The following is a 12,463-nucleotide window of genomic DNA, read 5'->3' on the forward strand; positions in this document are numbered from 1 at the left end:
TTCTTCTTCTTCTTCTTCTTCTTCTTCTTCTTCTTCTTCTTCTTCTTCTTCTTCTTCTTCTTCTTCTTCTTCTTCTTCTTCTTCTGGCTATTTTTCCTACTATGAAATCTTTCCACAAATTTGAATTTGAAGATATGTCTTAAATTTCTGGGCTTATACCTACAAGTAGAATCGCTGAGTCATATGTAATTCTACACTTAACTTTTTGAGAGACCACCAGACTGCATTCTACAACGGCTGTCCCGTTTGACGTCCCCACCAGCAATGCGAGAGAGATCTAGGTTTTTCGGCCCTCACTCTATGGTATATGGAAGATACCGCTGTACTGTAAAAGCGAAGCCAACAGCATTGGCTACGGACGATGTGGGCAGGACAGGATCTATAGTTGGGATGGTGGGTGAAACGACTAAAACCAACACCGTCTAAAATCACCAACTATCTTGCTTAGTCCAATGGTCAAGTCTCTACCCTTCGCCCCCTCGTTTGTCACCCTCTCGGCATCAGACTGCAGAGCCGACCACTGTCTCCTACTTGAAACGCTCTTTCTTTGGCTGTCGACATAAGGGAAAGGGAGGAATCAGAGAGGGATTTGACTCAAACGGATTGGATGAATGGTCGAAGGAGAAGGAGAAGACAGTCTTGGACGGTAGCATGAGGCGTGGGGACTGAGAAGTCCCGTTTCTGCCACACCATGTTTGAAAAACCTATTAGACATCAAAGTAAGATGTCAAGTGGGAAGTCGCACTTTGGGTTATGGAGTTCGGAGTGGGTATCAGGGATGGAGATGGCGATTTGAGTGGCTTCAGGATATAGCAGGTATTTAAGAGTCTGTGACTGGATGATATCGCCTGGGGGTAAACATAAAGAGGGACTACAAGAAGTTTTAGGATTGAGCTCTTCAAAGGTTAGAAGCTGATCAACAGAGAAGTCGTTGACAATATTAAGAGCGGTCAGTGAAGGAAGAGAAAAACGTATGGTGTCCTCGAAGCCAAAAGGAGAGTGTTTTGAGCTGGAGCGTGTATGACCAACAAGAGGGCAGAGGGCAGGGACTTGCCCATTGGACTAGGCGAGGTAGTTGATGGTTTTAGGTGGTGAAAGCTTTTGTTGTTTAACCAACCACCCCAAGCATAGAGGTTTAGAACGACCACTTATTGAGCTCACAGTTCCATGGAGGAACAGTTTGGCCTGGACTCATCTGGGTGATACTTCTGTTTCCAGCTAGGCCCACTCAAATAGATGTGGTCGGTTGGCAGGCGAGCTGGGGGCCGGTGGTGTAAGATGCTGTCATCAGAGATGGTTCATCTCTGCTCCATGTGATCGCTCATGCTATAGCGGAAGTCTCCCCATCCACGTGGTGGATGGTGTGCGAGGCCTCCCGAAGCCTAGGCTTGCAACGGCCACAGTACCACTCTCGCTGCGTGGAATTGGCCAGAGAAAGTCGCGGGGAAGTCTAGATACAAGAGCTTAAGTAGTTTCCATCTCTTGATCGATGGAGCTACAAAGTCACATGGCAAAAGGGCATAGATTATACGAGGGGGGAAGAGATTTTAGTTGGTTTTGCAAACGATCTCCCTCAATCCATACCATTGACCAGTACAGTTTCTGTGGCGTTGGGTGGGGGGGAGGGAGGCCCGATTGGTGTGAGATTAAGAGAGGATGGGGGGGGCAGAAGGGCAAATAGTGACATGTTTTCCTTTGAGGAAATGCAAAGAACTGAAATAGCAGGTCATCAAGGCTGGACTTTTAAATGCCACCTAGAGTGCAGTGAGCATTCGTTACCACTGAGACCAGAACAGAGACTGAGAACAAACATTGAGAAACCGTTCCAGCAGATTGAAATACTTATTTTATGTATCGTGACTGCAAAGAAGCTCTGTATTCTATCTGCCTTTTCCATTTATTTTTCTCATAATTTGTTTTTGTCATTTTATAAAAAATATTGGTCTGTTTTGGATTGGACGTTTTTAAGAAATGGACCTTCCTCATAGCTTGCGAAGTGATGGTCTACCGTGTGGTCATAGGAGCAGGTGACTGAGGTAAGATGGGAGTCCAGATCACTGGAGATGAGAGGCAGGGGGCTTGGGGGCATCAGGCAGTCACTGCTGAAGTCACTAAAAATGGTGTCACACCTAAGGTGGAGGTCATATCAGTGGAGCCCTCTTTGTGTTCAGCACCGTGGAGAAGCCGAGGACAAAGGACGGAAGCGGAGCTGACGTGTCTTAAGAACATGATACCTACTATTTCCCAAACCGCGTCCAAGTTAGCAAGTTAGCAAGAAGCTGGCAGAGCCTCGTGCCCAGTCATCGCTAAGACCAGCCTCCTGTGCCTTCTCTGGGCTGCACTCCTCCCAAGAGAGCCGGCCAAGTGCCTGGCTTTCGTCGTTGGGCTCGCCAGACAGAAAGCTAATGAGGGCAAGGCTCAGCTGGCCCGATGGCAGGTTGACAGGGCGTGACCGCAGAGAGAATCTCACAGGAGGAGGCGCCCCGAGTCTTCAGGTATATAAAGCCCAGCCCCTCCCAACCGCGGATTCAGACCAGGACAGTGCCGGATCTGTGGAATGGGACAGTCTCAGGAGGCAGCTTCTGATTTGGATAGTCAGTGGCACGTGGTCACTGTCAGTCCACAACAGGGACCGCAGGCATTGAGGGGTGAGGACAGGGGCAAGGTACCTGAACCGACGTCTCCCCAAGTAGAAGAGGAGGGGCAGGGCCCGAACCCTCGGGGTCCCCGCGGTGTGCGAGTCACTGAGACACACAAAACCTGGTCAGACGTTTATTGCGGCACGGGAGCCGCTTCTGCGCGCGGAAGGCTTTTAGATCGTTAGGATTTCTACGTGGAACTCCAGCTGTTTGACAGCGCATTGGAGCTGCGGCCGCAGAGCGTCCTGGATCTGGAAGGCGAAGCAGCCCCTCGGGGCCTGGGGCACGCAGGCGGCGCTGCACGTTCGGCAGTAGCGGCAGTAACGCTGGTGGCACTGACACATGCGGACCCAGGACTGGAGCTTGACCACCGCCTGCTCCTGGTGCACGTAGATCTTCAGCAGGGCCCGCTGGCGCTGACGCAGCTGTCTCCACCTCAGCGTCCGCCACCAGGCCTGAATCATCCAGGCCCTGAGGGCGGCCGCCAGCAGGGTCCGACGCACCAGGGTGCCCCGCCACCAGGCCTGGATCTTGCCAGCTGCCCTGATTCTTGCTCGCTGGTCTTGTTTTTCAGGGATCCTCTAACCAACAAAGCAGAGGACTCCTAGTGAATTTGTCACCATCGACCACGGCTCCTGTGTCTGCCACTAAGGTGTGTTCTGATCTTCTCTCGTAACCATCAGCCTTTCCCCTGCTGGTTCTGAGGGCCTAGGAGACCTGGGTGGGGACCTCCCTCTGCTCCTCTCTCGTCTGAGGTCGGGTACACATCTGCTCATCCTCTGAGTCACAGTGTCCTCGTCTTTAAAGTAAGGATACGCTTTGCCCTGTGATCTTCACAGCTTTGTGGAGCCAGTGCAAACTCTTTCTGACTCAGAAGACCCGACCTGGGCGTGAGGCACCAAAGGGCCCTCACCGGAATGAACCTCTGCATGCGTGGCCTGCATCTCAGCCCACACTCGGGACCGGGAGGCTGCCTCCTGATGCCTCACGCTGGGCCACGGCCCCTTGGGGGGCTTCCCCTCACCTCCACTACTACCTCTCACTCTCCCCGTATCATGCTGCCCCTTCTCCAGCTTTCTAGTTCCCAATGTCCTGCGCCCCACCTTCCACCGGGGCTCTTTGCATTCTAATTGTCTATTGTCTCTCCATGCCTAGCACAGCTCACTCGCATAGGGAGGGAATTCCTGGGGGCAGGAGAGCAACACTGAGCTGACGACTCCTGTGGGACCAGAGATGGGTCCTCCACTCCCAGGGACCCGGGTCCGAGGGGCAATGATTTGTGGTCCTCGCGTGCTCCTGGGCCCCACTTACCTTCTGAATCTTTGTCTCCTCTTCACCCTTGTCTAAATCGGACTTCTGCAATCAGAATGTAGAGAGAAAGCATGAGTGAGGACCAGCCTCCGCGCAATGTCCCCACTGCCCCAGCTCTCCATTCGTTCCCCGAGTCTTTTGAAGTCATCTGGTCCTTCCCTCTGCCATGGGGATGGGGTATCTGACTAAGTCTTACAAAGCATTGACTGCCCATGGTTTTGGGGCAGTGGTTCAGGTGTTCACACCCCCTTCTGGTTGCTGCTTCATTGCTTCGGTCCTGGCAAAGGCAGGCAGGGCGGTAGAGGAGGGGATGGCAATGATGTCACAAGGGCACCTATGACCCAGGGACCAGGATGCCTTCTCCAGGTTCAAAGTTGTTGGATAAAGAGGAAACACCTGCCCATTTCCCTCCTGCCAGGGATGGACCAGAATCTTGAGTGGAACCACAGCCTCTCTGAGTCTGACCTTCCCCAAGGATGATCTCTGGTCTGGCCCACCCACAGGACCATCCTGTCATCAGCCACCGAGGAGAGCAGCTCACATGGTGCAGAGGAAGGAGCGTAGGCTTGGCTGCTCCCCCTGCCTTCCCGCATGGTGTCTGTCCTCAGTGGGTGGGAAGGTCCTTCTCTGAGTGGGGATCAGTGTGAGTATGGAGGGTGAGCAGGAGCTGGGGAAGGATTAGAATGGAGGTACCTCAGCCAATTTCTACTCCCTCCCACCAGCTGCTATACCCCTCGTCCTTCTGTAGCTATTTGGTGGCACTTAACAAGCCAATATATGTTCCTCAAAACAAAACAAGCCCTTCCATGCCGTGTCTGAAACTTAGTGAGTAGGAGGAATTTTGCAACCATGAGTCATTCCGTAGGAGATAATGTCGCCCCCACTGTAGACTCCTCTGGTGGTGGCATTGGGCATATTTTAAAGATTCGATTTAGGGATTCGGGCTTGCTTCCAAAGCCAGCCATCTTCCGGCTGTCCCCACCACCATTTTCCAGGCGTGTTGAGCTCTTCACCGACCCTGCGGATAGCTCTCTCCAGATCTCAGCGACAGTGGATGTGGTCTCTTCCTTTCAAGGCATCGTCCATCGACTTCCCACCAAGCAGACAAGGACTGCGCTTTCTGCCCCACCACAAGCGACCCCGCTGCTTCTCCCTCGTCTTCCCAATGAGGTCCCTGCAGTTGAGGTCCCGTCACTAGTTAGCGTTTGCGTGATCGTGACTATGCGAGAGCTGGTGACAGCTGCGCCACGGAGCACACTCTGATTCCCTTTCCTTGCCCACACAACTTCCTAACAGCACTTCGCGTTAAAAAAAATGTTGCAATATGTACAAATTTGACGACACACAACGAGCCCATATGTACTCACCACACAGCATAACCTGTTTTTCTTTTCTCTACCGATGAATGAATTTCTAAGTCACCACCAATGATTGTCTACAGCAGATAACGCTGTGAGGAGCACCTGCCCGCATGTCTCTGTGCAGCCGTGGGACGTGTTCTCTGGAGGATGCACACTGGGGCAGCTTGCTGAGCCGTAAGACAGGTGGCTCCTCCATGCCACCAAATCCTGACAGATTGCTCTCCACAGTGGCAGCACCAGGCTGACTAACCTCTGTCGTTCACTTCCTAATGTTTGCTGGACTGAGAGATGCAAAGTGGCGTCTCCTGGCTGTGTTAATTTGCATCTCTCTGACGAGGGACTTGAGCAGAGTGCGATGTTTCAGGGCGAGTACCTGGGCACTCATTTTGACACTGATCCTTTCTGTGATAAGTCTTCCCGCCCCTTTGTGTCTTTTTCCTCCTGGGTGAAGTGAAGGTAGCAGCATCACTCCACCTGCACGGAGCTGTCATAGGGGTTTATGCAGGTGACATCCATGGGACAACGCCTGGTCCTAGCCCTGCTCCCTGTCCGTCACTCTTAAAATTGCTGCATCTTGGCCGTCTGGTAATCGCTGGATCTTGTCCTCTGCCTGTTTTTCTATTGGATTCTGATTATTCTCTTGTGTGACTTCTCAGATAACCCTTTGCTAGATAGAAATGTTACAGATATTCTTTTCCAGACTATCACTGGCCTGTTAACTTGTGTGTGTGTGTGTGCGTGTGTGTGTGTGTGTGTGTGTGTGTGTGTGCGCGTGTGTGTGTGGTGTCTCATGACACAGATATCTTTCCATCCATTTTCCCCTTCATAATTGGGTTTCAATTTTTTTTGGACTAGTAAGCACTTTCCCATCTAGGGGTCTGTATTTTTCTGTTTGGTTCTGGTTTCCATTGTCCATTGAGCTCTTCACCAAGTGACAGGGACATGATCCTGCACACAGTGTCTCTCTCTTTGTTGGATTTAGCCCCTCATTTTGATAGATTACATTCTATGATAGTTTCCGAAAGAGAGAAAAAGGGCGTGGGTGCACATTTGTAAAAAGTTGCAGGTCTTAAAAATGACTTTGTTTTACCCTCAAATCTGATTGATAGTTTTGCTTGGTATAGAATTCTAGATTGAAAAAACTTTTTTCCCTCAGATTTTTGAGGACTTTGTTCCACTTTCTTCCAGAAGTCTAAGGCTACTCTGATTCTTTTGTCCATAGATGTGACCCTACTTTTTTCCTCTCTGGAAGTTTTTAGGATCTTCTCTTCATCCCTGATGTTCTGAAGTTAGTGTTGTCTCAATAAACATTTATGTAGTAAATGAATACATGTTTCTATCCAGGTCTTAGATTGGTGGCGTCATTGCGTTTCAAACGCTGCTCTCTAGGAAGCACTGTCCCCCCGTTCCCGAATGCTTCCGGCACCAGCCAGCCCCGATCCCTCGCCACGACAGACACATTGCTCTCAGTGTCTCTTGAAAAGGTTGTGTGTTTTCCCCTCATTCATTGTGCTGGGCATTGGCTTAGTCTTTCAGTTTAGAAATTCACATCATACAACTCTGGGAAACTTTATTGTCTTAGCTTTTAAAAAAAGTAATTTCTACGCTTCGATTTTCTCATTTTCATACTTACAGAAATCCTATTAAATCATAGATGGATCCTCTAATTTTCCAACATTTTCTACACTATTTTCCAACTGTTTTTTTTTTTGTTGTTGTTGTTCTACTTTTTGGAAGATTTTTTTCTTTCTTGAAAGCGTGTTAACTTTCAAGAGCTCTTTCCTGTCTTCTGAATATTCTTTTCCTTTAGAGCCTACGATTCTTGCTGCACTTATTTGCGATGGTCTCTTACAGTCTAAGAATACTAGTTACGCTTGTTTGATTGGTTTTTTTTTTACATCTTTTCTTCTGTCCTCAGTATTATCTCTATTTTTCGAAACCCTTTTTATTCTGTTTTATTTTTTGTCTGTCTTTCATATTGGAAGCTTTATGCAAGTGTTAATGATCCTTAGCTGTCTATTTATGTGTAAGAAAGGGTATTAAAAAGGTGAAAGGGAAGCTCGATGTCCATCGGTGGAGCTTGCTGACCGGTGCCATTCAGTATAGGTTAAGAAGGTAGAGTTGGGCTTTGCTTCAGTGGGGGATCCCGAATATAAGTACTTGTTTGTACTATTCTTTGGAGCTCGTGGTAGACTGCATTTGTAACCTGATATTCACATCTTCTGCTATGGGACTTTGCAGTTTCTCCCTGTGCCTTGGGTTTGGCTATATGACTCGCCGTGACTAGTATAATCAGTTGGAATGATGACATGAAAATTTGGCCTTGGCTTGGAAAGGCTTTGTCCATTTATATTTGCCCTCTTGTGCTTCTACCATGGCCAAGACATGAAAATGTCCAACGAGCCTGCTGTCTGAAAAGGAGGGGAAGAAACACGTGGAGCAGAGTGTCCCCAGCCACATCACCCCAGCTGAATACGGCCCAGATCAACATGCTCATGTCACATGTCTCTGAGGCTTGTTCTGCAGCATGTGTGCAGCAATACTGGATTGATTTCCCCAGAGAGAAATCTCAAAACCTTGAGTCAGAGAGTAGGGGAATGAAAAGTGACTGCAAGCTTTCAGGGGGCTGCGTTGGCACACACAGGGCTGGAAACCTCTCTGTTCAGCCTACACACTTTCAATTAATCCCTTTATTTTAGCATAGTGTTTCACCTCTGCCTCCAGCCGTACCTGAAATTCCTGAGTCCAGATGCTCTCTGGTTTAACTTATCCAGAAAATAAACCTTTCTTCTGCCAGGTGGAGGAGGGGCTATTGCCTGGATGTACACGTGAAGGAGGGACATGGAGTGAAGGGATAAACCTCCCAAAATCCTTAAGTAAATGTCGGTCCCTCACCTGAGGTTCTTAGTAACTGGTGCCTTAATCGACACTTAATCGATGTTATTATTGTAGATTTGTAATGTACTTTAATGTGACTGATCACGTTACTGTATCCTAGTCTCTTTTTTTCAAAATTGTCTTAACTAATTGTGGACTTTGATTCTTCAATATGATTTTTTTCCTCATCCGTTTGTCCAGTTCTCAAAACTTCTGATGAGGTTTTTATTGGAATTGAGTATAATCTATAGTTTAAATTGGAAAAAATGAGAAATCTTGCAATGTGAAGTAATTCTATCAATGACTATACAGAATATTTCTCCATTTATTCAGATCTTCCTTTATGTCCTTTGAAGCGGTAGACAGAAGTTCCACCTGTAACTTAAGGTCATGCCCTTAGAGAAAGAGCATGCCTTTCTCCATCTCTTCTTACTCGCTAGATTATGGGTGTATTTTTGAATTCGAAGCAGCCATTTAGGATCATGAAGGGACCTTGGGAATAGAGGCCATTATAGCAGAGTGCCAGGATTCCTCAACGTGTAAAGTGACATGCTAGTCTCAGATCACCGATTTCTGAAAATCTATGGGGAAGAGAAATAAACCTCCAATTTGTTAAAACCCCTGTTAATTTGTTTGTGCTGTCTTTCGTTGCCACCACAGAGTTAAGCTCTCCCTCAGTAATTTTCAAAGTGGGGTTCCCTAAAACAGTAGCCATAGCAACACCTGGACACTTGTTAGAAATAGACTTTCTCGGGACCCTCATCTACTGACTCAGAAAAGCTGGGTGGGGCCCAGCAATCTGCTCTCACGAGCCCTCCATGTGATCGCGATGAGCACTAAGCTTGAAAAGCATTGCTCTCAATTACTCCCTCTTAGGTCCATCGCTCACAATAGGGTCTCTCTGAGGTTAACCCGGAAGTGAAGGCTGCCACACACATGTTTTGCATAAGTAGGAAGAGGAGGCAAGCGAAGGACCAGTCCATCCACTCCTAACGCAGTTTTTAATGAACAGCTGCTGATTTCCCATCCTGCTGGCTGTGGAACTAGGCAAATGATATCACCCCACACTTGACTCATAGGAGTGGGGCGGAAGGACCAAGCCATGACGATATCCACACTCAGGCCCTGAGTCCAGATTATCCTCCGCCACTGGGCGGAAGGCCAGCAGGTACTAGGCCTGTAGGAGCTGAGGTGCAGGAGAATCCCCTGTCTTCCCTCATCTAGTTTGGGGCAGGTGAGGGGGTCGGCCTCCCCAAGCGCTGCTGTTGCTGCTGTGGGCAGATCAGACCTGCTTCTGCCAACAGGTGAGGAATTAGGCAGGTTGACCCGCCTGGGTTCTGTTGTTACTGTGCTGAGGACAGATTGGGGCACTGCTGTCAGCAGACGTAGGGTGTGAGGTGGGTGGATGAGCCTGCGCTCCCCTGCTGCTGCTGCTGTGGGCAGATCACACTCATGGCTACCAGTGCGTGTGGGACGTGAGATGCGTGGGCTCATCTGGGGGCCAGTGTCACGGCTGCAGGCAGTCCACTCCGCCATTGCCATGACTATGGGTCTCCCTGCTCAGTCTCTGCTAGGCATCCCCTTCCTTTGGCGAGAGACAGCAGGCTTTTATTGTTTTATTTACCCCTATGCCTGTTGGTGGTTCTGGGATGAAGCATCTTTGGTATCAAGTCTGTGATACATGATAAAGAGAAAAATCCAGGGAATTCATGATGTACCTTTGAAAGTCTTGAAGTTCCTAGCTATCCACCTTTTATCTGCATCTCAGACTCCTTTGATGATGTCTGTGGAATTATTTTCAGAGTATTTAGTTTGTGTTTGGAGGAAAGGAGAAGGGAGAAATGAGTCAACACAATTTGTGCCAGAGCTGGAGCTCCCACTCCTGGTTTTTTAACCAAAAAAACTGCAAAACTTAAGTTCACACAACAAACTGTATGCAAATATACATAGCAGATTCATTTGTAATCACCAAAAACAAGATCCTTCAACTGGTGAAAACCTCTGGTAAGAATCACACAATGGAATACTACTCAGCAATAAAAAACAAATGAATACCCACAACACCCTAGAGAAATCTCATATTTATTACGCTAAATGAAAGAAGCCAAACTCAAAATGGCTACAGACTATAATTCCTTTTATATGATTTTGGAAAAGGCAAAACAATAGGCCCAGAGTACAGATCCGTGGTTGCTAGGGTCTGGTGGTGGGGCAGTAGCTGGCTGCAAAGGGGCACAGGAAGCTTCTGCTTTGTGTGTTTTGAAGCTCAGTTATTAGGCGCATACACACACGTCATAATGGTGAGGAATTATTGTGACTGTTGAAAGATATAGAGGTTCTATTTTACAAAGCTCTCATCTATTAAAGACATATGAAAGTATTTATGGATGACATGCTGTGCTCTTTGTTGTTCGCCTTTTTAAAAACTTAGGAATTTCAGTGAGGAGTAGTTAGCTCTATAGCCCGACGTAGAGAAGATGCATGAGGTGAGAACAGAGAAATAAACACCGGATTTGGCCAGGACGGATATTGGGAGCTGATCGGTGCAGTGTCCGTGGAGTGAGACGGATAAAAGCCTGACTGGAGCGGGTTGCAAAGAAAATGGTAAGCACAGAACTGGACCCAGCGACAGCACGTTTTGCTATGAGAAGAAGCAAAGAATTGGAACAGAAATTGATCGAGGACGAATTTTTTGAAGATGTAAGAGGTAGATTAATCTTTTGGACATTAACTACCTGGAGGTGGCAGTGGGGTAGTGGAGGAGTTGGCCTTTGACGGATCTGAAGACTCTTCCTTTATTTCAACCGGAGGGAAGGCAGTAAGTGTGGTCCAGATAGAGCTGGGATGGAGAATGTGGTGGTAGGAAGATGGGGGTCCAGTCTGCTCCCGTTTCTCCAGTTAAGTGTGTGGTGACGTCATTATCATCGAGTTCAAGGGGAGAAGTGGAATGGGACATGGGGAGAGGAGGTGGCATGAGTTCTTCAATGTGGAAAACAGAAATGCACGCAGACCAGAGGAAGTTCCTGGGAACTCTGTGCAGGGGAGATCTGCGGTCATGAATGTAACGGGGACCAGGCTTCGCGGCCGTCGGCTTTGCTGGAGTCACGCTCGCTCTCCTGCAGGCGCAGAGCAGGCAGATGGCTGAGCGCATCCCACACGCGTTTGCAGAGGAGAGGTGACAATAGTTAACCATAGAATCTGACCGGGGTAAAGAGAGATGCAAGGGCATGTCGGGAGCGAAGGCTGTAAAAATATCGGCGGGGTCAATGGAAAAAAGGGAACTGGAAGGAGAGAATGAAACAGAGAAAGGAACACAAGAAAAAGAGATTTGGGCAAGAGCGCAATCGCCAGCAATGCTGGGGTCTGGAGCCACGCTGCCCAATGCGACGGCCACTAGCCGCGTGTGGCTATTTGAATGTAAACTAATTTAAATGGTAATAAAGTTAAAAATTCCATCCTTTAGCTGCACTAGGCACATTTCGAGTGTTCCACAACCATACGTGGCTAGCTGCTACTTCATTAGACAGTACAGACACGGAACATCAAAGGAAGTTCTATTGAACAGCGCCGCTTTGCTGTGACCGCGGGAGCGAGTGGCAGAGGAGAGGAGCCCCAAGGCTCGCTAGAGGGGATGGGAGGTCAACGGGAAGGCGGGGTCATCCTGGCCAACGATGAAATCACCAAGAATGGAGACAAGAGTGGGGTGGGGGAACGTCGGGGGGAGCCCCGTTTGCTGCTCAGCCCTCGAGGAGAGGAGCTCAGCTGAGGGAATTGTGGCGTCAGAGACACAGTGCCGTGAAGCCCGTTTTCTGCTCGTCCCCAGGGTTATCGCCAGCTCGGCGGCATCCCCAGACCCCCCACCACTTCTGCTGCTCCGCTCCCAGAGGAGTCAGCCAGTGCTGGCATGTTCTCTCGCTGCATGTCAAAGATCCCTTGTCTGAGGTGTCCCCGATCCCAGCCAATCCCCAATCCCGGGCTGACAGAGAACAGCCTCCAAGTCCCTTCTCCTGTACAGAAGATGCCAGTCCCCAGGGAGATGCAGCTCACCTGTCTCTCAGAGGCCTGGGCAGTCAGGAAGAACTGACTCCTGGCTCAGTGTAGACAAGGACCTGGGTTTCTGTCTTGACAACTGAGTCGGTAGAATACGGTCACTGTCAATCCAGAACAGGGTCCAGGGGAAAGGAGGGAAACCTCACTGGAGGGTTTTCCCAGGGAGAAGAGGAGGCATCAGGGCCCTTGTCCTGAAATTTCCATTAGCCGAGGAAACCACGAGAG

The 12,463-nt window shown here is 49.0% G+C and overlaps 2 protein-coding genes across 2 annotated transcripts in view; both read right to left on the reverse strand.

The window, feature by feature from the left end:
* LOC105295175 (IQ domain-containing protein F5-like) overlaps positions 1-2,089 on the reverse strand; it is a 4,149-nt gene extending 2,060 nt beyond the window's left edge. The window contains exons 1-3 of the mRNA XM_011364743.1: positions 1,978-2,089; positions 746-848; positions 38-159 (exon numbers count right to left, since the gene is read on the reverse strand). Of these exons, the coding sequence (XP_011363045.1) occupies positions 38-159; positions 746-848; positions 1,978-2,089 (337 nt within the window). The remainder of the gene's footprint in view (positions 1-37; positions 160-745; positions 849-1,977) is intronic.
* Positions 2,090-2,812: 723 nt separating this feature from the next.
* IQCF3 (IQ motif containing F3) lies at positions 2,813-4,543 on the reverse strand. Its single transcript, XM_011364744.1, has 3 exons — positions 4,448-4,543; positions 3,951-3,995; positions 2,813-3,220 (listed from the first exon to the last, which is right to left on the reverse strand). The coding sequence occupies exons 1-3, from the start codon at positions 4,541-4,543 to the stop codon at positions 2,813-2,815; spliced, it is 549 nt and encodes a 182-aa protein (XP_011363046.1).
* Between the last annotated feature and the right edge of the window lie 7,920 nt (positions 4,544-12,463).

This window comes from Pteropus vampyrus, unplaced genomic scaffold, assembly GCF_000151845.1.
Source record: "Pteropus vampyrus isolate Shadow unplaced genomic scaffold, Pvam_2.0 Scaffold100, whole genome shotgun sequence".
NCBI lineage: Eukaryota > Metazoa > Chordata > Mammalia > Chiroptera > Pteropodidae > Pteropus > Pteropus vampyrus.